This window comes from Schistocerca gregaria, chromosome 3, assembly GCF_023897955.1.
Source record: "Schistocerca gregaria isolate iqSchGreg1 chromosome 3, iqSchGreg1.2, whole genome shotgun sequence".
In the NCBI taxonomy this organism is placed as follows: domain Eukaryota; kingdom Metazoa; phylum Arthropoda; class Insecta; order Orthoptera; family Acrididae; genus Schistocerca; species Schistocerca gregaria.
Window position 1 is genome coordinate 409331391 of NC_064922.1, and position 26485 is coordinate 409357875.

At 40.9% G+C, this 26485-nt stretch overlaps 2 protein-coding genes across 2 annotated transcripts in view; one reads left to right on the forward strand and one right to left on the reverse strand.

Moving 5' to 3' along the window:
• Positions 1-23349, reverse strand: part of LOC126356211 (uncharacterized) — a 35635-nt gene extending 12286 nt beyond the window's left edge. Inside the window, exons 1-5 of the mRNA XM_050007022.1 lie at positions 23174-23349; positions 22918-23035; positions 22616-22824; positions 6303-6438; positions 221-613 (exon numbers count right to left, since the gene is read on the reverse strand). Coding sequence (XP_049862979.1) covers positions 221-613; positions 6303-6438; positions 22616-22824; positions 22918-23035; positions 23174-23256 — 939 coding nt within the window. The 5' untranslated portion in view covers positions 23257-23349. The remainder of the gene's footprint in view (positions 1-220; positions 614-6302; positions 6439-22615; positions 22825-22917; positions 23036-23173) is intronic.
• Positions 23350-23693: 344 nt separating this feature from the next.
• Positions 23694-26485, forward strand: part of LOC126356214 (YEATS domain-containing protein 4) — an 89146-nt gene continuing 86354 nt past the window's right edge. The window contains exons 1-2 of the mRNA XM_050007026.1: positions 23694-23782; positions 23861-24145. Of these exons, the coding sequence (XP_049862983.1) occupies positions 23717-23782; positions 23861-24145 (351 nt within the window). The 5' untranslated portion in view covers positions 23694-23716. The remainder of the gene's footprint in view (positions 23783-23860; positions 24146-26485) is intronic.

The following is a 26485-nucleotide window of genomic DNA, read 5'->3' on the forward strand; positions in this document are numbered from 1 at the left end:
CTGAAGGTCCCGTCTCCCCCCACCCCCCCACGCAGATTAACCATTCTGAAAGTGATAGAAAGTTCATATTAATATTCAATTTTGCACTGAACATCTCAGAGACCTATTATCATCATCTACACTGTCGCTTGCTTTTTTATTCCCTTCATGTCTCATAGATTTGGATTAAACTGATTACACAAGAATGATTTGTAATTTAAATATGGGCTACAGGACTCACATGAAGACAGTCGGCATCTTCCAGACGAATGTAGTCTTTAAGTGGCAGATGTAAAGCAGCTAAGTACTGCAGAAGTAAGAATGCCCAACCTGCAATACCACAAACATCACGTAGATAACAAGTTTTACCCGCACTCATGGCAGCAATAACTTGGAATAACATCCCTGCCACAACCAGAGTAATGGAACGATGGCAAAAAAGGAGCCATTCCCTTAATGACTCTGAAGCTGGCAGAGGGTGGGGCAAGAATGACAGTGCCACTAATGATGGCGGTATCTGCAGGTACTCTTCACTTGCTGATGCACTCGCTAGCATAATGATGCAAATACTAGCTGACAGTGCTCGAGCCAGCTGGACAGTAGAACGAGCTGCAGCCAGCAGTCTGCCATACACCTGTTGAACAGAAGTCACATTAAATAATTAGCAAGTATAAATTTTCTGATATAAGTAGATGGAACAATTACTTACAGCAGACATAAACTAATTTTATCTCGACTGGTCCGTTTACATGTTACTTGGTTGCTTACTGCAGTAGAAACACACATTTTCAGATGTAACATTGCTTGGAAAAATGTACAGCTCAATCTAGATTTTTAGATGGGTTGCAAGACAGCCAAGATATGTGTCAGTGATCCTCATAAAAACTTTTTCTTGTTATATATCCTAGTCAATCAAATTATTTTATGGGCCAATGAGTCAGCTACTTGCAAAAGAGGCTGAAACACTGGTATTTTATGACATGATATTATCAGACACCTGGAAAAGTGTTACAGAAAATGATAATGCCTGTCGAAGTTTACACTCACACACCTCACTGACGACTTTGTTGTAAAACTGTGGAGCATATATTATGCTCACCCAACAGAGCTTTCCTTAAATTGGCCAGCTCCTCTGTAGGAATAAACAGAGTCTGAAGGGAGAAAAAAAAAAGGTAACTCTGTTATATACAGCCTTCTGAGTTTCAACAAGCAACCAGAGCAGAACCGAGAAAGAGACCGTGTTTCTTGAATTCTGGAAAACGTTTTAATTCATTTCCACATAATAAAAAAATATCATTATGGAATATTATAACATGTATAGAACTGTACTGAAGAGGGTCTGTCAAATAGATTCCAGTACATCAACAGTATTACAAAAGCTATAGATTGTTACCCACCACATAAAGGAGATGTTGGGGGCACACAGGAATAATGAAAAGACTGCTATACATTTTAGCTTTCGGCCAAAATGCCTTTTTCTGACGTAGAAGACGCACGCACGCACGCACAAATGCTACTCTGCCTGACCACTGTAACTAATCACAGTGACCACAGACAAAGATTAAGTGTGTGTGTGTGTGTGTGTGTGTGTGTGTGTGTGTGTGTGTGTGTGTGTGTGTGTGGAGGCCTTTAAGGTAAAAGCTAAAATGTACAGCAGTCTCAATTGTGCCTGTTTGCGACTCACTGTCTCCTCTATGTGGTGAGCAACAACCTATCCTTTTGATAATATTGTTGTTATTTAATCCTCAAGTTTCCGTTGTTAGATTTCAGTATGTCATTGCTCATGGAGGTACACTTCCTCAGGCATACTGCTTTTTAGCATACTACAACCAAGTGTGATAGTATCATCACTGTTCACTAATTATAAATAAATGACTTTGCAGCTAATGTATTCATCACATTTTTCTCGTGCAAACCAGTTGCACACAAATAGTTCACACTGTTAGAAATTGTTCAGGAAATGCAGGACTCGTGAATGACCAATGCTTGACACAAAAACTGGCAAGATACCATTAACTTAATTGAATAGAATGGAATTAATCTAAATAAATACAATTCCTATACTGCTTGACCACAAAATTATTGGTCACTCATTTAAATTCATAACAATCTAGAATTATTTGATAGGAATGAATTAACGTGGAATGGCTGTATAGTTATGAGGAAGGCAGATGCCAGACAAATTTACTGAAATAATCTTAGGGAAAAACATTTTACCCACGAATGATGTCACGAATCCCTCATTCAGACTATCCTTTAGTACTTTTCATTGATTGTTGCTGACCACCAATATTTGCTTCTGTCTGAAAAATGCTTGTTTGTTATGGAGCATACTGTTTGAGGACATTTCCTCCTCCCTAGCACAGCAAGTTTGTTTGGGATTCCTATCGTATTGGTTTGTTCTGGCATTTTTTAGTGTTTATTATCAACAATGCACTTCTAAGTTGCACTAACACAAGATGTACGGACGATTCAAAGACCCCCACCATCAGAGGTTTGTTCAGTCAGCTTGAGATTTTTATTGTCAAATCTGAGAGGCTGTGTGTATGTAAGATTCAAAATACACTCCTGGAAATGGAAAAAAGAACACATGGACACCGGTGTGTCAGACCCACCATACTTGCTCCGGACACTGCGAGAGGGCTGTACAAGCACTGATTACATGCACGGCACAGCGGACACACCAGGAACCGCGGTGTTGGCCGTCGAATGGTGCTAGCTGCGCAGCATTTGTGCACCGCCGCCGTCAGTGTCAGCCAGTTTGCCGTGGCATACAGAGCTCCATCGCAGTCTTTAACACCGGTAGCATGCCGCGACAGCGTGGACGTGAACCGTATGTGCAGTTGACGGACTTTGAGCAAGGGCGTATAGTGGGCATGCGGGAGGCTGGCTGGACATACCGCCGAATTGCTCAACACGTGGGGCGTGAGGTCTCCACAGTACATCGATGTTGTCGCCAGTGGTCGGCGGAAGGTGCATGTGCCCGTCGACCTGGGACCGGACCACAGCGACGCACGGATGCACGCCAAGACCGTAGGATCCTACGCAGTGCCATAGGGGACCGCACCGCCACTTCCCAGCAAATTAGGGACACTGTTGCTCCTGGGGCATCGGCGAGGACCATTCGCAACCGTCTCCATGAAGCTGGGCTACGGTCCCGCACACCGTTAGGCCGTCTTCCGCTCACGCCCCAACATCGTGCGGCCCGCCTCCAGTGGTGTCGCGACAGGCGTGAATGGAGGGACGATTGGAGACGTGTCGTATTCAGCGATGAGAGTCGCTTCTGCCTTGGCGCCAATGATGGTCGTATGCGTGTTTGGCGCCGTGCGGGTGAGCGCCACAATCAGGACTGCATACGACCGAGGCACACAGGGCCAACACCCGGCATCATGGTGTGGGGAGCGATCTCCTACACTGGCCGTACACCTCTGGTGATCGTCGAGCGGACACTGAATAGTGCACGGTACATCCAAACCGTCATCAAACCCATCGTTCTACCATTCCTAGACAGGCAAGGGAACTTGCTGTTCCAACAGGACAATGCACGTCCGCATGTATCCTGTGCCACCCAACGTGCTCTAGAAGGTGTAAGTCAACTACCCTGGCCAGCAAGATCTCCGGATCTGTCCCCCATTGAGCATGTTTGAGACTGGATGAAGCGTCGTCTCACGCGGTCTGCACGTCCAGCACGAACGCTGGTCCAACTGAGGCGCCAGGTGGAAATGGCATGGCAAGCCGTTCCACAGGACTACATCCAGCATCTCTACGATCGTCTCCATGGGAGAATAGCAGCCTGCATTGCTGTGAAAGGTGGATATACACTGTACTAGTGGCGACATTGTGCAAGCTCTGTTGCCTGTGTCTATGTGCCTGTGGTTCTGTCAGTGTGATCATGTGATGTATCTGACCCCAGGAATGTGTCAATAAAGTTTCCCCTTCCTGGGACAATGAATTCACGGTGTTCTTATTTCAATTTCCAGGAGTGTATATTCTACCGTAATTTAAACATTTGTGACATTACACTCATCAATAGCAGTTTGTTGTCACCAAATGTTGCATGGTCTTCATCCTAAAGCCTTTGACGCATTTTGTTATAGACAGGCACTTATGTGTATACGTGTTTTTGTTGTTGTAAATGGCACATTTTCTCGAGTCTCAAGTTTTATTATGGAGTTTTTTTTCTTGTTTCCATTTTATTGCTGCAGTATTATCCTGCAGTAAAGGACTAAAGTGAAATTCTTTGTAAGAATATCGTTTTTACCAGTCAAAATTACAGAAACTAAAATGAAAACTAAAACAATAAAAATTTTCCAGAATTCAAAAAATTCTATTTTTTTCAGTTTTTTTCCAGATGAAAAAATTCCCAGGTTTTTCCCGGATTTCCTGGGACATATACACCCTGTGAAGCTATGGTTCAGGAGAAGGTCTACCAAATTCTTGATAGGTTGCCTTACTGGCTATGGGAACTTTCTTACACATGATAAATATAGAGGCAGAAGCCCTTAAGGGCAGGTTATGTGGTGAAGAGGATGGAACCGTACCACATCTAATCTTCCAAAAAGAAGCTCGGGAGGGTGAAAGATACAATATTCAGATCTGTAGAGCCTGAAGTAATCCTGTTTAATGAGGAAATCGTAAAGGATGTCCTACTGCTTCTCATGAGTACTGGTTAGCTTTACTAGAACCACAAGGTGTGAAACAGCACAATACACTCAGTTTCGGCTCGGGGAACAATGGGCTAAGACTACTGTTTCTGTCTCCCCCGCATAAATCAAATATAAACATTTTCTTTCTCCGAGATGCCACAATGAATGCTGATATTCTTGTGAGTGCGAGAATTTCTCTATTTAAAAATTCCAATGTGCAGTGCCCATCATACATACTCTGCTAGCCTTGTACTCATTTTATGCATGTAAAGCACATCTCGCCTATTAAATTAAAAATGGTCCTACAATTCTCCACCTGACAGCTGTGATCAGGAAATCTGCGTCTAAGATCAACACAGAATCATTTGAGCCTCTTTTTCCACTTGGTCGCATGCCAGTCAACCATGATCATTACTGCTTACTACTAGGCACTAGCTTGGCTTCCGCCTCATGCCTGATGCTAGCATTTTTACCAATATGTCAGCTGCAAGCAGGAACTGATAATAGCCTCTTAACCTTGGCAGCAGCTGGCATTCATGACACGAGTCATAATTTGCAGCTGACTGCACCTTGTGCACTCAGTTGCCACCAGCAGAATGTCCTCCGTACCTTAGATGAGAACACCGCTGCCTCCACCCCCCCTCCCCCGCTTTCCAATAAAGTAAGAATACAAAATGGACACTAGACTTCTTTCCCAGCCCAACAATTTCCCTAAGGGAATAATGTAGGTGCTCCCAATCACCTACAAACCCATCCTGTGTGCTTGTTCCAAACTTTCAGGATCATCAGCTGCAGAATCAACTGGTTGAAGTTTCTCACGCTCCAGCATGCATTCAGCAGTGGGCAAAACCTCAAACATAATAAAAGGCAAAGGATGAGAGCCATTTGGCCATTATCCTCTCACCTTCCGCAAGCCCGTAACTGTTTGTTATTCGATGCCATGTTAGTGTCAACAGACAAAGACAATCAAATCAAAAGGCGCTGTAATATTACAGATTCCATGTGACACTATATGCAACAGAGGTACTGAAATATTTGTCTCTGTTGTTTAATTCCACTCGAGGCCTGGGTACACCCTGAAGCCTGTTCAGCTGTGGCCAACACTGCTTCTTTTTCTGGACAGCGGCCAATTCTCCCTGAATCTGTACAGAGCAGACATAGTCCCTATTAACCTTCAACCGAGATTCACCTGTACACATAACGTAACATTAGCCCAAGAAGTCACTAATACACAATGTTAAGCAATGTTGCTGTGCTGCTTTTGTTTAGCACTACATTACGAAGCCACCTCACACAATGCAAATGTACTAAACATACGCTAACACTTTACAAAATTAGTTGATGCTATTCAACACAGTTCAGTACACATATACTATTCACTTCTGCACAAAGGTATGCGAGAACAAAAACTAAACAAAATGCTATGTACAAACAGAAACTCTGCTACTGATGGCACGAGTATGCAACTCTGCAGCTGCGACATCTGCATGAATGCATGTAATTAGCTGAAGACCGAAATGCACATCACTGGTCAGATGAACACATTTTGGCACTGAGTTGAATCCCAGCATATTTGCAAAGGAAGTTCTTGTCGTATTCTTAGCAATTCTCTATCGCCCCTGATCTTAACCATTAAAACACAATTTATTTGATTTACCATCGTAAATGGTTAGATACCTGATTTCCTTTGAGGTATGAGTTGCACTTTTCTTTCGCCTGCAGCCGGAGAAGCCATGCTTTCTGCCTTGTTAGTGTGTCCTTCAGAACACCTTCACAAGAAGGACATAATGCGTATGCTCTTTCGAGGTGTACTCTGCCAATAACAATACAATACACAACATATAAAAAACATCAAAATGTTAGTTAACTACAAATAAGGAATTTGTGTTACTTGGGTAATTTGTATATCACATCTTTAATATTCAACCTGCCAAGATTAGGGTCATATAGTGTCCTGACTTCTAAACAGGCTTTCTACCACTACATTAACTGTGACAGTTATGTTAAAAATTACATCTCATATAAAATCCAATGTTTAGAAATTACTATGACGTAAATAGTACAGAGAAAACATAGTGTCTATCCATTCACGGCAAATACAGCAATAATGACTGATTACAGGCATGTCAATTTCAACTATGAGCATTAGTGCATGGAAATGTGAGAAGAGGTGGAAGACACAAATAATAATGAAATGATAAAACACAATGAAGATAAGAGAGAAGATAGTAGCATTTGCTTTAGTGTGCCACAGAGGGAAAATTGACCATTTTTGGAGAAATATTACATGTGTGACAGAAGGAAGTGCAGCAGGTTAGCTGGTGGCCACAAGACTAAACAGCAAGGTAACAAGCCCCCTGTCACAAGAATTTGTAATGCTTGCCAAAAATTTGATCAAGTTACAGAAGTATGAAGAAATGGTAAAACCGAAGCATTAACAGCAATACTGCTGTGGAGTTGAGAAATAGTTATGGGAATAGAGAGTATTCTAAGGGCTCTCCCAGGGTCCAGGGATGACTGTGGTGGGAGAGACCTCACCTCCATCTGACTGACACCAACCCAATTAAGGAGTACAACAGTTACAAAGTAAAGATGGTCATCTAGCCAGGAAGATCCATAATAGTGAAAGTGAAAAGGGTACAAATGCAATAAACGTAACTAGACTAACTATAATAACAAAATAAAAGTGACAAAAAATCAGATTAGTAGATGGGTACGGCCAGGCAAGTATTCCCTGGGACTAGTGTGCGATAAGACCAGCCCTCCCATTCATCCCAGTGCTGATCTACTGCAGTCAAAGTGTTAAAGATGGAAGCAGCACCCACCATTCATCAGAGTCTACCCCTAAAATGAAAAATAGATTGCAGCAAAAAATGGACTAACTGTTTCCAAAATGAACTAAAACAGAGTAAAATGTGGATGAACAGGGCAGCTTGCAAAACAGGCAGGGTCAAGGGGCCACCACACCTAGTATGCCGTGAGTGATGCCCCAACTTCTACCCCCCCCCCCCCCCAAAAAAAAGTAGTTTAGAATATTATATCTGAGAATAAAAACCACTTCCACAGAGTAAACTAATAACCCTAAGAACTGTTCATATGTTGTCCATAAGAAGAGGTCATTCCATCAGCATGTAAGCTATTGTCTGTAACACACATTACGTAAAACAAAACTGTGCGTTAATCTGATATGACCAATATGGTAGGATGGTGAATTCCTTCCAGGAGGAGCAGAAAGGAAAGTACCATGCAGCTGCAGTCTCCTTGATAGCGTGGAGTTTACTAGTAAGGGGAATAGTCCATCAGATGATACTCCATATGAGTTAGGAGAGGTCTTATTTGTGTCCACATTTCTGTACCTGAGATCAATAAAGGTGAATGTTGCGCGAACTGTTTCTGCAGCCAAACAGGCAGCCAGATCATTCCCCTCCCCCTCCTCCCCCCAACCCCTTCTCCTCCAGATATCACATGTCTTGGGACCCAGAGGAAAACATCTGTGCATGCAATATGACTAAATTAGTGAGCCATGAGAGGGCAGTTGCCACAATGTAAACCGCCTTTGTATGCAACAACAATTTCATAAATGGGATAATTAGGAAATTTTGAGATGGTGTTTGTGTACCTGAGCACAAGTTGGTACCACTGGAACTGAAGTAGTAAGATACCCACTTCTAAGTTGTCTATGGGATTAGTCCGGAAAGAGCCAATGGCTAGTCTTACTGCACAAATGATGGAGTAGGACCAATAACTTTATGTGATCCGATCCCAAAGATGCATTGGTAAGAAGCAGAGTCATAAGTGTTCACATGGAACTTGCCTTTAGTTAATGACTATGGGGCACCCATGTCAGCTTTTATCAAAGAGGAGTCTCTCAAATTGGGAATGTGTTACAACTAGTGATGTCAAATTCCTGGGTATTTAAAAGTTGGGGCAAATGCCCAAAATTCATAAATGCCCAGGCATTTATGCATTTCAAAGGTTAACTGATGAGCGGCACTTTAAAAAAATTTTAAGTGTTATTTTGTACTGGAAAAGATGTGTCCAACACTGCTTTAGTAGTGGTTGTGTAACCCAGTTGAAAAATCTGCTTGAGAGTTAGAGAAGAGTTATTAGGAGAAATAAATTGGACTGTGAACACAACTATACATTTTAATTAGGTCAATTCTTGTGGCAGTTCATAAAAAAAAAGAAAGGAAACTCAAGTTTAAAAGTAATTCTTGAAAAAAGTATATTTGGTGTTAAAGAGGTAGCCTGTAGGTGTATTTTTACTTACCATATCCTATACTACTACTACTACTACACTAAAATTAGAGTAAAAAAGTTAATCCATAATGATTTTAATCAGGGATTAGTCATGTGTTGATTCTAATTCCACGAGTCCGATAACCGCCAATTCTCTAGGAATCTACTAGTATCTGAATGTAGCAATTCCAGCGTCTTGGGCATCAATTCTTCACTATTAGATCTTTTTTATGTTGGTGTTCTCACTTTATCTTCACAGCAGTGCAACCAAATGAAAACAGAGTACGAAATAGGCAGAACAGAAAATAGTCTGTCTCAAATGTCGCTACATTTGACAATAAAAGCTTTTTCTTGTTTTTCACTGAAAATAGTTTAACATTTAAGAATACATTTATTATCACGAAACATGTCAGCTGTTTATTACATTCAGTAGTAAGTTTGCTATCAATAATCATTCTTCAGTAATATTCAGAGCTTTGGCTCTGATTATAAAGTGTGTTACATTACAAAGCAATGACCTACGACCAGTAGTGGTGGTGGTTTTTAGCCAGTTTATCACTATACACAGCTGTTCAATGGTGTCCTGAGTACCAAAGTAGAATTCTGGATCTGTGTGGAGAGTAGCATGATGACAGAAATGCATGACAAGATTTTTTGGGTGAGAATTGGAAGTCATCTGAAGGATTCCAAACATAAACCCTTCAAAGGGCTCCTTGGAACTGGTGTTCAACCAGTATTACACATTTGTAGCTATACCCAAAATAAATGATGTTGACATTTAGTACAGGGGCAACCACTGGTCTGGCAGAGGTCACTAGCCCATTGACAGCAATGAGCTCTGTTCACTTGGACCGAGGGGAGCCTAGATGTTCAACTTCAACCCAAAACAAGTTGGATAAATTCCGACAGAGAAAAAGCCAATTAAAAGTGTTGAGGGTGTTCTGTGACAGGTGCTACTTGAGACACTGAACAGTTCTTCGATGATTCTAAATAGCTGTTGCAGTGTCTTCGGTCCACCATGGCAAAGGCCAACAGTGGAATGGAACAATAGAAATTGGGATAACAGTTCCAGAGGCAGAGGTGATCAGTGACATCTCCCACAATCTCGTCATTGCAGTCTGATGGAGACATGACGTACATGGGGGCAAAACATATACAATTGCCACTTGGCTCTTGAAAGATCCCAACATGTAAGTGGTCCTTTGGGTGGTGAGAAGGAAGAGACAGGACAACTTGGAAAGTGGTCACTTTCACAAATATTGCCATTCAGTGACCATTAAAAAGAAGCCTGGAGATTAGGGGAAGAGAGCCATGGGCACCACTGAAGTGGGTAGAAGTACTGTATACTAAGGATACACAGATCAAGACTGGAAACAAGCTGGTCAATAACAAGGCCGCTACCAGACCAAGTGGTATTTCTGCACAGGGGGTGGTGCATACTGAAATCACTAAGTATGAGACAAGGGAGGAAGAGTTGTTGGATTAGGTAAGTAAGTGCCCTACTTAAATGTAATTAGTCTTACAGATGGTAATTTGCTGGGGTTGTTTGCACTTGCACTGCTTTTGCTTCCAACATGCAACATAGATTACAGGACAAACAGTAGTTGCAGTTCTGGTAGATAACAAGAACATCTGTTGCAGTTGCACTGAACTATCATGTTGAACGTGCCCCAGTTAGATATAAAGCCATATGAAGGACTTGTCAGGACCCACAATCACACACTGTCATCAGCAGGATTGAACAACATTCATCCAGTTCAGAGTTCAAGGGGGGGATCTGGTGCATCCAGAGCCACTGGAGAAATCTCCCAAAATTTCTTCTTTTTCCCTTTCACTATCCTTTTCTCTTTGAGTACTTTTGACTGTCGAGAATCTTGTTAGGGCTTATGTGTATCAACAGAAGAATAGTGGGGATCTCTGTGATCCACAATAGGTTGCTGGTCTGTAGATTTCTCAAATGGAGCCCTGAATGGATGCTGCAGCAAAACACCGTTCACCAGCCAGTGCAGTGAGCCGTTCCCAAAGATGGTTTTCAGAAGAACTATAAGAGGGGAGGGTCTATTGCTCTAAAGAGGGGAGGGTCTATTGCTCCATGGTCTAGTTTATTTGTGCATCTTCCTATGGTCAGTGCCAAGGGAGTAAATGCACTATATGTACTACTGATGACCTGCCCAGAGCGGTAAGTATATAATTGAGACTGGACAAAATAGTCCTTTTTCCAAGCTTCAAGATACAATATTATAGAATCTATGACCTTTAGTTCCTTGATGAGGGAATTACACTTTGCAAATAAGGAACTGTTGTCATTCCCACAACTGACAAGCAGGTGGAAGCACACATGGTGAATTTCCATGAAGTGGCCAGCTATGGCTTCCCAAAACTGTGCCAACTGTAGAAATATTACCATAAAAGTTTCAATAAATCAGTTCAGGAGATAAGGAAGGCAACTTGTGTGTGGGAAATAGAGTGGGCTATTTAAAGTAAAATATGTTCAAAACACAAATATTTAAAAAAAATTTAACAGTTTATGCACATCATCCCGGTGAACCGAATTGGTCTAATATAACCAAACAATGTCTTAACTGCTTAGCTTACAACCAACCAATCAAAGACATGGAGGTAAAGTTGGCTATATCCATATCTGCATTTCAACTGTAATGCCCGATAAATAGTCCAAGGCTATGTAAGGGCCATTCCATGCCAAGTGGTCTAATTTCAGAAAATGTTCCACACAACCAACGAAGATTTTGATGAAATTTTGTATGAACAATCACACATGTTCCCAAAGAACAATGGTAAAGTTTCATGGTCATTAATACTTCTGGACATACAGTCATTTGTTTGGCCCCAAAGTACAGTTCTCAACAGTGCACGGGTGAGTTTTGGCAACTTTGACACATAATATCTCTGGTAATATTTTCTTGAGAGAAACAAAACAGTCAGCTTGTACAATTTTCTGCCCTCTCTTAATCGAAAAAATAACAAAAGATTTTGTGTATGTTTTCCAATGATGATTTAAAGCAAAAAAACACTCAAGAAAATGTAAGTTTAGCTTTTTATACCTTCGGAAGTAACTGCGAGATTCACCTGAAACTTTTCACAAAACAACTTACCAATATGAAGGACTTACTACACAAAATATCATTCCCCTAGTGCTTTCTAATACTTTACAATTTGAGGGCAAAGATAATGATTTTTTTCTAAACTTTCTAAACATGCCAAAAATGGCTATTTTTTACCCATGTTTGTGGTAAAGAGACTTCTACAATATCTTTTAAACCATTTTCATTATAAATACTATATTCTAAACCACCTAAAAACTATATTTGGGTTTGCAATGTGAGCATATAAAGCCCTAAAAAATAATAATAATGTTATGTTTTACAATTGTTTAGTACTAATACCCTCTGTGAAAGATAATATGAAAAGTTCTGATGATTAGGAAATGAGACTGAAACAGAAAAGTGCAAGTCTTTTGTTTTTTAGACATCTCTACAGCATTCAACTCTACGAATTAAAAAAAATAAAATAAAATAAAAATAAAAAATGGAGAGAGAGAGAGAGAGAGAGAGAGAGAGAGAGAGAGAGAGAGAGAGTAAGGAATCCAATAAAAAGAATAGTTTTATATTTTTGGCTTTAATAATCTAAGGTAATCACAGTTGAAAAGAACAGTTTTTTGGGGTCTGTCTTATATAAAAAAAAGTAAGTAAAATCTGGTTGTCAGTGTAGTTTTCCTCATGACATTCTACAGCAAATTAATGAAAGCTGTAAAAAAAAATTCAAGTAGCTTGAAGTAAATACTAGCTTAGCTCCTAAGAGAGACCTCTTCTAGCTTTAGCCTCTGATACTCGTACAAATGTATTATCAGTTTTGGATCATATGTGAAGAAACTTATCAGATTTGGAAATCTGTGGTAACACAGCCGTGGCTGTATTAACATCTATTGGCCCCTATGATGATAGACATGCTGGTTTACTCACTTACGGGAAAAAAAAAACCTAGCAGAAGTTAAGCCCCCATGGACCATACCAAAATATTTGTATAATTTTTCCTGGGCACACAAAAGTTTAACATTAACCACAAATTGTGCTGTACATTAAAGCAGAAATACACTGGCACATTAATACCATTACGTAATACAAAGAAATACTAATAACTCTCTACAACATGAATTAATTTAAGAAGAAGAAGAAGAAGAAGAAGAAGAAGAAGAAATGTCAGAAAGACTGCTGTGACCTTCACCAAAATTTACACAATGTGAGTGATGTAAAACCTGCAGGCTGTTTACACCACAAACGCTGCAGCTTTTCTGCAACAATTCACCATATATGATCTGCACTGCCTTGGTAATGCACAGTTAAACTGTGAAGTTTATAACCAGTTAGATTTTGTAGTTATAGCAGAGAAACAGATGAACAGATCTTGAGTGATTTCCTCAAGTTTTCTGAGCCATTCAGACTATCTCACTTCCTTGTCATCAAGACTTTTGATGATGTCTTTCCCAGAGACTAAAACCTATTGCAAATACAATAAAAGATGTCAGATCTAACTGGAGTAAATGCAGGGTATGGCCCCACATTGTCATCGTTTTGTAGGGCTCGATACAGTCACATTTGAAAACCAAATATAGGTTTCTTTGGTAGTTTAGAACATGGGGCATCTTTCTAACGAAAACTTTTTTAGAGAGATTGCAGAAGATTTTTTGCTAAAAGTGGCCAAAAACAGCCATTTTTGGCATTTTAGATTGTGAACTTGGCCCTCAATTTGCCGACTATTACAGGGCAATAGGAGACAGAAATTTTATGTTCTAAGACATTGTACTGATAAGTTATTATATGCAAGGTTGCAGTGGTATCCCATAATTACTAACGCAGATATAAAAAGCTAAGCTTCATATTTTTTCTTCGCGTCTACCTTTTCTGGCCAACTTTACTTCAAATTATCCATATGCAAATTGCTCAGGAAATCATTTTTTATTTATTTAATTCATTCATGTGAGAGTGTGCAAAAAGTTGTGCAAGATGACAGGTTTATTTCTTTCAAGATAATATTACTGGAGATTTATACCCCAAAGTTGCTAACAAATAACTTTTTCTGGAATTATTGAATTAAAGATCAGGAGACCTTAAGAATTTTCATTGGAAATATGTGACTGTTCATAAAAAATTTCATCAAAATCCACGATGTTCATGCGGGAACTTCTACATCATTGGGCATTAAATGACCTGTGAGCATCTTATGTGTGTGTCTCTCTCTCTCTCTCTCTCTCTCTCTCTCTCTCAGGGGAGGGGGGGGGGCGTAAAATATTTAAGGTCGTAAGTGCCCAGTATAGAACCATAGAATGCTGGGGCAGTGAAGGTAAAAAACCGTTCCGAGGTTCAATACGGAAAGGAAGAAAAAATAAATCTAAAACGTCAAGACGTTACAGAAGAGTATCTGAAAAATGCCGACGAGACACCGGAGTCACCAGGTAGAAATCAAATCTCTTTTGTCATATTATTGTTTTTTAAAAAGCCACAGCTCGCACGCCATCTGCTAAAATGTCCGGCAAAGTCCTGAGACATAAGTGGCTAAAATAGGGGCAGAGGATCAAGTAATGTCTGTCTGTCAATGGCTGGCTACAGAAAGGTCAGCTGGGTGCAGGGTCACCACTCAACAGGTGGCGGTGACTAAAGTGGCAGTGCCCTAGTCGCAACCGACCTAACATTACTTCCTCACGCCAAGATGGCCGGGAGGAAGTCGACCAGGCTGTTGAGAGAGGTTCTATGAGTTTGTTCCCATGAAGGGCGAACCAATGGTCATGCCAAAGTGACATGATACGCCGACAGAGAGAAATACGAACATCTTGTGAGGGAATAGAGGAAGAGGCGGCCGACTGAGATGGACTGCAGCCTTGGCTGCAGCATCAGCAGCGTCATCCCCAGGCACATCAACATGGCCAGGAACCCACATGAACACCACTTGGGCTCGCCCATCGGGGAACAAATGGAGGCAGTCCTGGATCCGTTTAACGATAGGGTGGACTGGATCTGGATCATCCAGACTCTGAAGGGCATTGAAGGAGTCAGAGCAGATCACACAGCGAGTGAGCTGGCGCCTCCTGACGTAGTGAACAGCATGATAGAGGGCAAAAAGCTCTGCGGTAAAAATTGTGCACTGATCAAGAAGCCAGCATTGAAACTTATCATCCCCAATGACGAAATCACAGCCAACACCGTGGGTAGACTTAGAAACATCAGTGTACAAACACACACTATTGGCAAGTTGTGAGCGAATTTCGAGAAATTTGCAGCACTAGGTCAGCTTGGGATCTCATCATTTGGGAATGAGCTGTGGACAAAATGAACACAAACCTGTGCCTGAAGCCAAGGTGGTCAAGGGCTCGCACCCATTCCAAAAGTGGGAGGAAGTGTGAACTGCAGCTGCTGAAGCAGATGACGAAAAGTGGATGCCGGGAGGCCGCAGAGAAGAAATGTACATCTCGTATTTGTTGTCAAGAATGTAATCCAAAAAAGGTTCAAAGGTGGGGTGGCCTGGCATAGAAGAAAGCCAACACTCATATCTACTGAGTAGGATGTCGTGCTGGTATGACAGTGGTAGTTCACCGGCTTCTGCGTAGAGACTCTCAACTGGACGAATATGGAAGGCACCAGTGGCGAGACAGATCCCCAAATGGTGTAGTGTATTCAGATGGCATAAGATAGATGGCCGTACAGACTCAGTCTGTAAAAATTCCCAGATGAAAGAGGAAAGACCACCACGAAGGCCCCCACGTGTGCATAGTACATACAATGCCTGTCCGCCTACAGGTATCATAGGCTTTCTCCAGATCAAAGAATATGGCCACGGTTTGTCACTTCTGCATAAAATTATTCATAATTAACATCGACAGGGTGACGAGATGATCAAACACTGAGCAATGCTTTCGGAACCCACACTGAGCATTAGTGAGAAGATGGTGCGACTCCAGCCACCACGCTAAGCAACCACTGATCATACATTCTGTCACCTTCAAACACTGCTGGTAAGGGAAATTGGACGATAGTTGGAAGGAAGAGATTTATCTTTAGCAGACTTAGGTAGGGGAACAATAATAGCTTCATGCTAAAGCGTGGGAAATACACCGTCAGTCCAAATACAGTTGTAGGTATCAAGGAGAAAGAGTTTTCCCACAGGAGGAAGACTCTGCAGCATGGGGGCGTGGATTGTATCGGACGCAGGAGCAGAAGACCTGGATGAGGAGAGAGCATGCTTTAGCTCCCTCATAGTAAAAGGAGTATTGTAGCATTCTCAATTCAAAGAGAGAAGAGATTGCACGAGCCGCCTCCACCTGTTTCCGAGGAAGAAAGGCAGGATGGTAGTGGGTGGAGCTTGAAATCTCCACAAAGTACCAGCCCATAGCATTAGAAACATCAACAGGGTCGAACACTACGTTTCCCACCATAATCAGACCAGGGAGTGGACAGTGGACGGTAGTCCCAGAAAGCCAGCACAAGCCACCCCAAATGAGAGAGGATGGAGTAAAACTGTTGAAAGAGCTGGTGATAGAAACCCGGCATGCTTTCTTGCTTCCCTTAATAGTGCGATGGCACAGCGCACATAGTTGCTTGTAGCGGATGCAGTTCGTTAATGTAGGATGATGGTGAAAGGCACAAAGCGCATGCTGTCAGGCACGAATCACACTGCCGCACTCCACAGTCCACCAAAGGACTTTGACCCAACAGGGAGTAGTAGTAGTACGAGGGATAGAGGATTCAGCAACCGAAAGAATAATGTCCACGAGGTGCTTGACCTGATCATCACAGCTGGGAAACGGCTGTACGTCAAAGACTGCCAAGGAGGAATATAGCCCCCAGTCTGCAAGAGAGAATTTCCAATGAGTGTGCCGCTATGATTGTACAGATGAGTCATACAAGGTAAGTGGTCACTCGAGTAAGTATCGGAAAGAGCACACCACTTGAGACGTCGACCGAGCTGGGCAGAGCAGATAGAGAGGTCTAAGTGGGAAAAAGTGTGCCTGGAGTCAGAGAGAAACATGGCTTCGACAGCGTTAAGGCACACAAGATTAAGATGATTAAGAAGATCCGCCAAAAGAGAATGTCTCGGGCAGGTGACAGGCGAGCCCCAAAGAGGATGATGGGCATTGGTGTCACCAAGGAGCAGAAAGGGTGGAGGAAGCTGAGCAACAAGCTGCACCAGGTCCGCCCTAGTGACAGGAGAAGACAAAGGGATATAAATGGTGCCGAGAGAAAAGGTAAATTCAGGAAGGAAAACATGGACAGCAACTGCTTGCAGGTGGATGTGCAAGGGGATAGGACAATGACAAACATCATCTCGTAGCAGCAGCATGACCCTACCATGAGCAGGAATCCCCACAGTAAGGAGAAGGTACATCTGTAGCATAGTAAAATGGGAAAGAGCAAAATGGTCTTGAGGATGTAGCTTGGTTTCTTGGAGACAGACTACAAGCGGACATAGTGATCACAGGAGCAGCTGGAAGTCCGCCACATTAGACCAAAGCACTCACCTCTACACCCACTTAATGCGAGCTGTCAAGGGAGGATGGCCACTAGAATCCACAGGTGGAGGATCTTCATCCATCAACTCAGCAGCGGGATCAACGGAGCTTCCCCAGTGTCGGTCTGTTGAAAAGGGCCGACGCGTTTAAGAGGGCTGACTAGTTGGAGAGGGGGAAGACTGTTTGCCTTTGAATGATTGTTTTGAGTTTTGCGATTGGCAGAAGGGCCAGATGGCTGCGAACTCGAGGTATGCAAGAAATCTTCGGGGAATAATCCTTTTTGAATTGACGGTTCGCTGGCTGCGTTGCAACTGTCTTCGCCGGGGAGGGCGAATTATGGGTAGCAGAATCTACAGCCCAGGAACCGGGGAGACGGAGTGTCAGCTTGAAGGTGAGGTGACTTTGCCACCATCTAACTAAACCGTAAGTCACAAGTTGGTGCGTAGCCATGTTTTTCGTGGGGCACGGAGAGGCTAACACGGTGCTGTAGCTTGCAGGCATAGGGACATTCTGTTTACAGCTCGCCAACAGTTTCTGGGCAACAGGAAGAGGTACCTTCTTCACCATTATTTCCTGAACAGCCCACTCGTCTTGATAGACGGGACAAGAACGAGAAGAAGTGGCATGTTCTCCATGACAATTAACGCAGTGGGGGGAAGGAGGTAGACAGGCACCCTCATGTGCATCCCTGCTACAAGTGGCACATTTGGCTGTGTTTTACATTAGATGCTGGTATGATTGAACAGGTGGCATTTATAACACCTCAGTGGATTGGGAATGTAAAGGCACACACAGATGAGTTCATAGAATGCCTTTATCTTGGTACAAAGCGTTAACTGATCGAAAGTCAGGAATAATGTGCAAGTGGGCACCAAATCGGTAGCTTCCTCGTTCATAACTCAACAAACAGCAGTAACGCATTGATCTGATAGATAATTAGTTATTTCGTCCTCTGTCAAACCATCCAACAGATGGGTGCAGATAACACCATGGCCTGAGTTAAGTGTCCTGTGAGCCTCCACTTTTATAGGGTACTCATGGAGGAGTTGTGCCTCGAGTAGTTTCTGGGCCTGGAGAGCACTACCAATTTACAAAAGCAGATTTCCACTGTGGAGACGGGAGCAGGACTTCACAGGGCCGGTGATGCCATCCACGCCTTTCTGTATAACAAAGGGGTTTACAGTAGCAAAAGTGTGGTTTTCATCTAAACGTGACCCTACTAGATATCGAGGTGCAACAGGAAGAGACATTGAGGCAGGAGCCTCATTCCACTTTCTTTTATGGGAAAGAGAAGGAAAATCAGTCATTGGGAAGAAGTCCCCACGATTGCCAGCGTCTCTGATTGCGCGCTCCTTCGAACAGGGGCCCTCCAAAGGGGAGGCCCCCACCTTAGGTGATAACTCCCGAATGACAGACGGAGGGATTGATTGGCAGAGGAGGAAGATAATAGCTCAGGCAATCACCTTTCCCTGGGCCTGGCCTGTACCAGGGCCAAACGTGCCAATCGGGGACTGGGAATTACCTGTTACCCAGTCTCCTACTACGCGTCAAATGCATGGGTAGCCATCAGGCACATACAGGGAGGAGAAGAAAAGATGAGAAGGAAAGAAAGGATGGCCTCAAACGCCGCAGCAGAGGAAAAAGAGGTCACTGCAGGGAAAGGGCAATACAAGAGAGAATATTCCTACAAGCAAACCAACACAAATGAGCTTCAAAAGCCCATGAAGGCACGAACTCTCTAAGTGAGGGGAAAAGGACAGGAGAAGAGGAGACAAGCAGCACAGAAAGAGAAGCGGTGCTGCGAGGGCTGGGGTCCGTGGTCACCAAGCACGTACTCACCAAAGAGCGGTGAGCCCCCTGCGGGGGCAGGGGGGAAGCTGTTTCACAAGCAATGGGAGAAAAAGATCAGAAACACAAGTCACTACTACGGAGCACTTTTGAAGAAACTATTTGTTGCTTACCAAATAAAAACAGCCCTGAAGTTAACAGATCCAAAATTTTGTTACACATGAATGCTGCTAAGTGACACGAAATAGAATCAGCATGTATGGAAGGTAGGCATTCTACAGTCCTGGACTGTTTCGGCATCAAAATACTCTGCTTTTTCCATTCTCCAATATGTGTTTTCTAAATTTACCTTGCAATCTTAGTTTTTATAACAAAAAGAATGTTAAATGTGGCACTAATGTATACAATGTTTGCTACAAATCATATTTTTACACAACCTTTATTTCGCAGTCATATCAAGTTATCTTCCAACCTAAGCTAGACATCAGGCTACACTGCAGATCAATGCCACTACAACCAAAATTTTCCATGAAGGAGGGGGCGACATACAGTACAATCCTTAAATGATAAATATCGCCAACTGGGACCTTCTGTGACATATTAAAAGCACCTGGTTGTGTCACTCATAATATTCTACTAGAAAAATTAAGCTTTTATGGAATTCGTAGTTCAGCAAATGTCTAGTTTCCGTCTTATTTAAGAAACTTAAACCATAAATTTACCCTAACATTGTAAAAAAGAATGCCACATCATCTGCATGAGGATAAATTAAAATGGGAGTCACACAGTGTTTGGTCATTGGCTCAGTGTCCTTGCTTTTCTTAATGATCTCCCATTATTTTAATCATGAGACAGAATTAGATGAAACAAGCATTACTACAAATCCAGGTAAAGAAGATTCAACATATGAAATGGTAACTGAACAATATTATAGAAAGGATATATCGCTACTCACCATAAAGATGCCTCAGAGTTGAAGGCAGCCACAATGAAAAAGACAGTTAAGCATTTGAGTTTTCAGCCAAAGCTTTCTTCAGAAAGGAGACACACACAAAGAGAGAGAGAGAGAGAGAGAGAGAGAGAGAGAGAGAGAGAGAGAGCAGTAAAATGCAATGCATTCTGGCCAGAAATACCAGTTTGTGTGTGTGTGTGTGTGTGTGTGTGTGTGTGTGTGTGTGTGTGTTTTACTTTCTAAAAGTGGCTTTGGCTGAAAGATCAAATATGCAAGTCTTTTCATTGTGCCTGTCTGCAACTCACCGTGCCATACTCACAGTAAGTAGCAATCTGTCCTTTTTGTAATGTTGTTGATATTGCAACTGGGACTTCACACTGTTTGAAAATAGAAAGTGATGCTTTTGTGGAAGTTGCTGAACAGTTTTGCACAAATGGACAGGTTTTAAAGTCTCGGAGAGGTGGAGTGATGTATCAAAAATGTGCTGTTCATACAGTTAAGTGGTCTAGAAAAAAATATTCCATCACATATTAACCCAGTACACCAACAAGAAACAATAGAGGGTAAGAAAACTGTGAATCCTTAGACGTGTTGCTTGATGAAAAACTGTATATTAGGCTTACTAAAACACTTAGGTTCAACTACTTTGGCAACAAGAATAACTACCAAGTTTGGAGATATGTACGTCAGTAAATTCATATACTTTTTATTTTTATTTATTGATGTCCTATGGGATAACAGGCCTATTCTGAGGTTGTGTTGTTGTTGTTGTTGTCGTCGTCTTCTTCAGCTCTCCATGCTACTCTATCCTGTGCAAGCTTCTTCATCTCCCAGTACCTACTGCAACCTACATCCTTCTGAATCTGCTTAGTGTAGTCATCTCTTGGTCTCTACAATTTTTACCCTCCACACTGCCCTCCAATACTAAATTGATGACCCCTTGATGCCTCAGAACATGTCCTACCAACCGATCCCTTCTTCGGGTCAAGTTGTGCCACAAACTTCTCTTCTCCCCAATCCAATTCAATACTTCCTCATTAGTTATGTGATCTACCCATCTAATCTTCAGCATACTTCTGTAGCACCACATTTCGGAAGCTTCTATTCTCTTCTTGTCCAAACTATTTATCGTCCATGATTCACTTCCATACATGGCTACACTCGATACAAATACTTTCAGAAATGACTTCCTGACACTTAAATCTATACTCGATGTTAACAAACTTCTCTTCTTCAGAAACGCTGTCCTTGCCATTGCCAGTCTACATTTTATATCCTCTCTACTTCGACCATTATCAGTTATTTTGCTCCCCAAATAGCAAAACTCCTTTACTACTTTAAGTGTCTCACTTCCTAATCTAATTCCCTCAGCATCACCCGACTTAATTTGACTACATTCCATTATCCTCGTACCCATCAATTAGACAAAATTATTCATTGCACGAATGAAATTAATTAGAATTATATGTGGGGTCCACACATGTACAACTTACAGGTATCTCTTTAAGCAACTGTGAACATTAAACCACAGACTCATAGAAGGCTACAGTTATTCATTTATGAAATTTGTCGTCAACAGTGCAACCAAGTTTGACAGTAACAGATATTCAAACTATAACACTAAAACAAAAAACGATCTCCATTGCCCTTTAATAAATGTAACAATGACAGGGACAGAACTGACATAAGCAACTACAAAAGTCTTTGATAAAGAATGCAAAGTGTCCGACAGATAGTAGAAACATTTTTGAATGCACACTGAATGTTTTTCCTCAACTCCCCCCTAATGCATAGGGGAATTCATCAGTTGTGACAGTAACTTTAAGGCAAAAATGTAAATGGACAGCAAAAAGCCAAATAGTTATTCTACTTTTTTCTGTTGGCACATACCACATCAAGGTTCATCGCAAATTTCATCTATGGAGCAAGTAGCTAACTTCCAGTTTCAAATAAAGTGGCCCTTGTGAACTCAGCTGTGGTTCCTACAAGTTACAGATAAGAGCTGAAAGTTGCACACTGTACATACAGGTTTCATAGGTGCACACTGTACAAAATTCATCAAAATTGTGTTTATTACCACAATGCTGATGACAAGGCAGAGCAGATGAGTGGTATCACTGGGTTCAATATTCACCAACACAAGTTGCGATTTGTCAGCCTACCTAAAAAATTTACTAGATGTGTGCAGCTGATCATGGGTTGGTATCTCATGCAAGACCCTCCATGGACATATTCTAGAGTTTGTATATATTCCTGAATCCAAACACACTTAAGTATTAACCAACTTTCCATAGGCTTTAGGCTACTGCTAACGTTCATGACAAGTTTTTATTGGTTGACTGTAAAGTCTTTCTCATATAAAATAGACAGCATTGTCACACAACTAAATGTTTTTCAGCACTGAAAACTATTAATACAATAAACTTTCACACGTGTAAATACTATTTAACTTATGGGATACCAGGAACACTTAATAACATATATTTTGATTACCTGTACTGTTCGATCTCTTCGTCAAAGTTATCTTCATCTATAGGAACAAATGACGCCAACTGCTGTATCTTTAACTGTTGGTTTATCGTGCAACTTCGACAAAATTTACTGGCCACCAATTTCTTATAATTGTGTGTGTTTGTGGCCGGAACAAGATTGTTCATATGGAAATCATGTTGTGCAGGAATAGGTTTGTTGTAGTCTCCGTCCTAAATATGAGGTAACAGAATTAATAAATATGAATACAGAAACCTGAGAGTATCAACTGTATGAAAATAGAGTTAAGGCGAAATAGCACTCACACAAGAAAAGCCGTTGTATTGTTCGCAAAATGGGCACGTCCATTCATTTCGTTTCTCGTATGGTACTTTCGTATTTATATTACAAAACCAACAGTTGACCAATGATGGAAATCTGGGTCTACAATCAGACACATATTCATTGTAACTGCAATAATGCTCATACTAGTATTAAGTACAACGTGCATCTTAATCAGTATCTCTACATTTCTACTCGACGGAAACTCGCAATCATTTCTGATGGAAAGTTTCAACTTACCGTACTTTAATATATAAAAAGACGCCGGTACCTACAACTGCAAATCCGAGTACAATAACAAGTAGCGTCATAAATAAATCCATTATCTAATTACTATACACTAAGACATGCTTCAACAGGTCACCGTTCCCAAACTACACTTCAAATTAAATTTGAACTAATTCCCTCGCAAACTACCACGTGCCGTCTCATGGACGGCCATGTTTATTTAGTCTGCATAATTTGATGTATTTCACACTTCATGGTCAACATAAAGTTAAATAATGAACTTCACATTATAACGTAATATGAAATAAAGTGGCGTGATTGTATGGACTTTCATGAGAAACATTGCTTTATTATTGCTGAAAACATTTTAGGGTGCATCTATTAAAGTGATTAAGTGAACTTTGACTACACAGTGTTTATGCTCGTCAAATACAACCTTTGCCTGTACTACATTTTAAATGTTGTTTACATTAAAATAAAAGTGTTTTTTTTTTTTCGGGTTGAGTACTGCTGTGACATTTGACGTGATTTTAGGTTGCGTTAACTGTAGCATGAATGACAGCCGAAGTGGGAATGGCAGGACCTTCTGAATTGAACACGGATTCAAGTGGCAGGGTGAAGGTAGTAAAGTTTGTGTGCAATGAAGAGTACTTTTAAATAGAATTTTCATCCTATTATATTTAAATTTTCTTTCGACAGGGAGTAACTATCGTAAAACCAGTTATATACGGCAATATTGCCCGCTATTTTGGCAAAAAGCGAGAAGAAGATGGCCATACACATCAGTGGACAGTTTACGTCAAACCGTATAATAACGAGGATATGTCAACTTACGTAAAAAAAGTGCATTTTAAACTCCACGATAGCTACGCGGAGCCGAATAGAGTTGTTCTCAAACCACCCTATGAAGTTACAGAAACTGGTTGGGGAGAGTTTGAAATAGTAATCAAGATCTATTTCCACGACCCTAATGAAAGACCGACCGTAAGTGTTCATAATAGTATAGACACAGCTCACAGTTAACCTTTAACTTCATACATAACATCAGTTACACTTAAAGAAAATTTCGATAGATGAAAGCTGGCAGCTTAGTGTCATAAATTAGTTACTTTAGTAGCTTTCCGGCAACCAAGCGTTGGCACATGTAAACTACATTCTACGAGGAGCCTGTAGGAGTTATTGAACACTAGTTCACTTGATATGGAATGACCCAATCTCATCTCGTTGGATGTAATTGGCCCTATGTTACGGTGTATGTAACCTGTTATTTTCTGTAAATGATTATAGTCTCTGTCATAGGACTTTTGGGTGCTCCATGTTTCCACGCAATAGTCCGACTGGCAGTATGGTAATTAAAATGTTAACAAACAGATAACCCATCCTTAACATCGAAATTTGTGATAATATGCCCCATAACAAACAGCCTACATCTTTAGTGCTTTAATTCAAACATTTATTGTTAACTGGGCTTGCATACAAATGACAATGGTATAAGTCCTTTCAGAATCACCCTTTAACTTGAGTTCATCAATAGCCATATTATTCTAAACTGTGTATTCCAGGCAATGAAAGGTTTAAAGACCTGGGACGGAAACACGACTGTTGACAAATTGTGTCTTCAGTCCTGGAAAGTTTCCCAAGGTATCAAATATTATTCCGGTAAACCAACGCATTCAGTACCACCCTTCAACTTTGACCAATGGCAGAGTCGAAAGATGCAACACTGAAGACATAGCATTTGTGAAACACAAACATGATTTCATTTCATTTGTTTGGTCCATTTGATACATCACATACTTATTGTATTGAATATAGGATAAGTCAAATTTGATGAAGATAGAGAAATAGAGATTGATAGATATTCAGTTCATAAATAACAGTCATAAATTACAGGTATCAAAAAGTACACTAGGGCCTATTTAAATTTGGCCATAATTGCATATTCAGTTCACATGCTGCTTTTTATAATAAAAATAAAAATTCTTTTACTGATAAAAATACTGATTCATCAGAAATGACTGAATGTTATATTTAAATATAAATTTATGTTGCTGCAGCTTTATCTCACTCAGTAAGCCTTTGTCTAAGTAAACAGTCATCTCTGAACTACTTTCCTCATACACTAATGTTTTACACTGAGACATATGGGTATTACTGATGTTTCTTGTGTTGTGGCTGTGGATATGCTTATTTTGCTGTAGATGTCATGTACAGTTGAAAAGACAATCATTTCCAAAAAGGATACACTCTTATATGTAAAGGCTTGGCAGCCTCATTATTTTCAGCTGTATAAGATGTGGTCTACATGTTTCCAGTTTCTTTGGGTTGCAGATAGCTCAGACTGCTCTTTTCTGCATCCTAAAAATTTTTATGGTGGTGGCTAAGTTTCTGCAGAAGATAAGCCCATACCCGAGAAATTAATGGAAGTATGCATAATATGCTTGAATGACTGTCGTCCGTTTGCAACTTGACTTAACATCCGAAGAGTATAACAAGCCTTTGAAATTATTTCTACATACTGGTGACCTTGAAAGTTTCCACTGACAACATAGTCATTGCTGTCAAGCAATTTTGCATCAAGAACTAGTAATGCGATAAAATACCACAGGTGTAAATACTATGTAACTTATGGGACACCAGGAACACTAACTATTTCAAATGTTTTGATTATATGTATTGATGCCTATTTCATATGAGAAAGAAGGGAATGATGGATAGTAAAACGACTTTAGAGCAAACCAATAAAAGCCAGTTGTTAAGCTAAAATAATTCTACAAATTTTTAATAGTAAGTATTGAAGGTTACTGGATTACTTCTGTATGGTTGGGATTTCGGGCAGGGACAGACTAAAATCTAACATAACCTCAACAATCACATTAACATTGAACTATTGTAAAATAGAATGATTGCATGAATAAGGAAAAAAACACTAATTCCAAAAGGGAGAAGGGGGGAGAGAGAGAGAGAGAGAGAGAGAGAGAGAGAGAGAGAGAGAGAGAGAGAGAGAGAGCAAACTAAGTGGTATCAAAAGATAAAAAAAACATAAGTTGAGCTGAATATGAAATCACTAGTACAAAAATACTAACCCAACTTGCATTAAGAAAGGCCAAAAGACATGACAGATAAACATATTGAAAGACTGGGAAAAGTAGTGATAGACACTATCGACATCAGTTGACGTGTCCACAGTTCCCCATAAACAAAGTAACACTTCACATACTTTACAATTAAACTGAATAATTTAATTCTTGCAGTTATACATTATCCTTGTTTTGCTTTTGTTAATGTTCACCTTATAGCCTACTTTCACACACTGCCCATTCT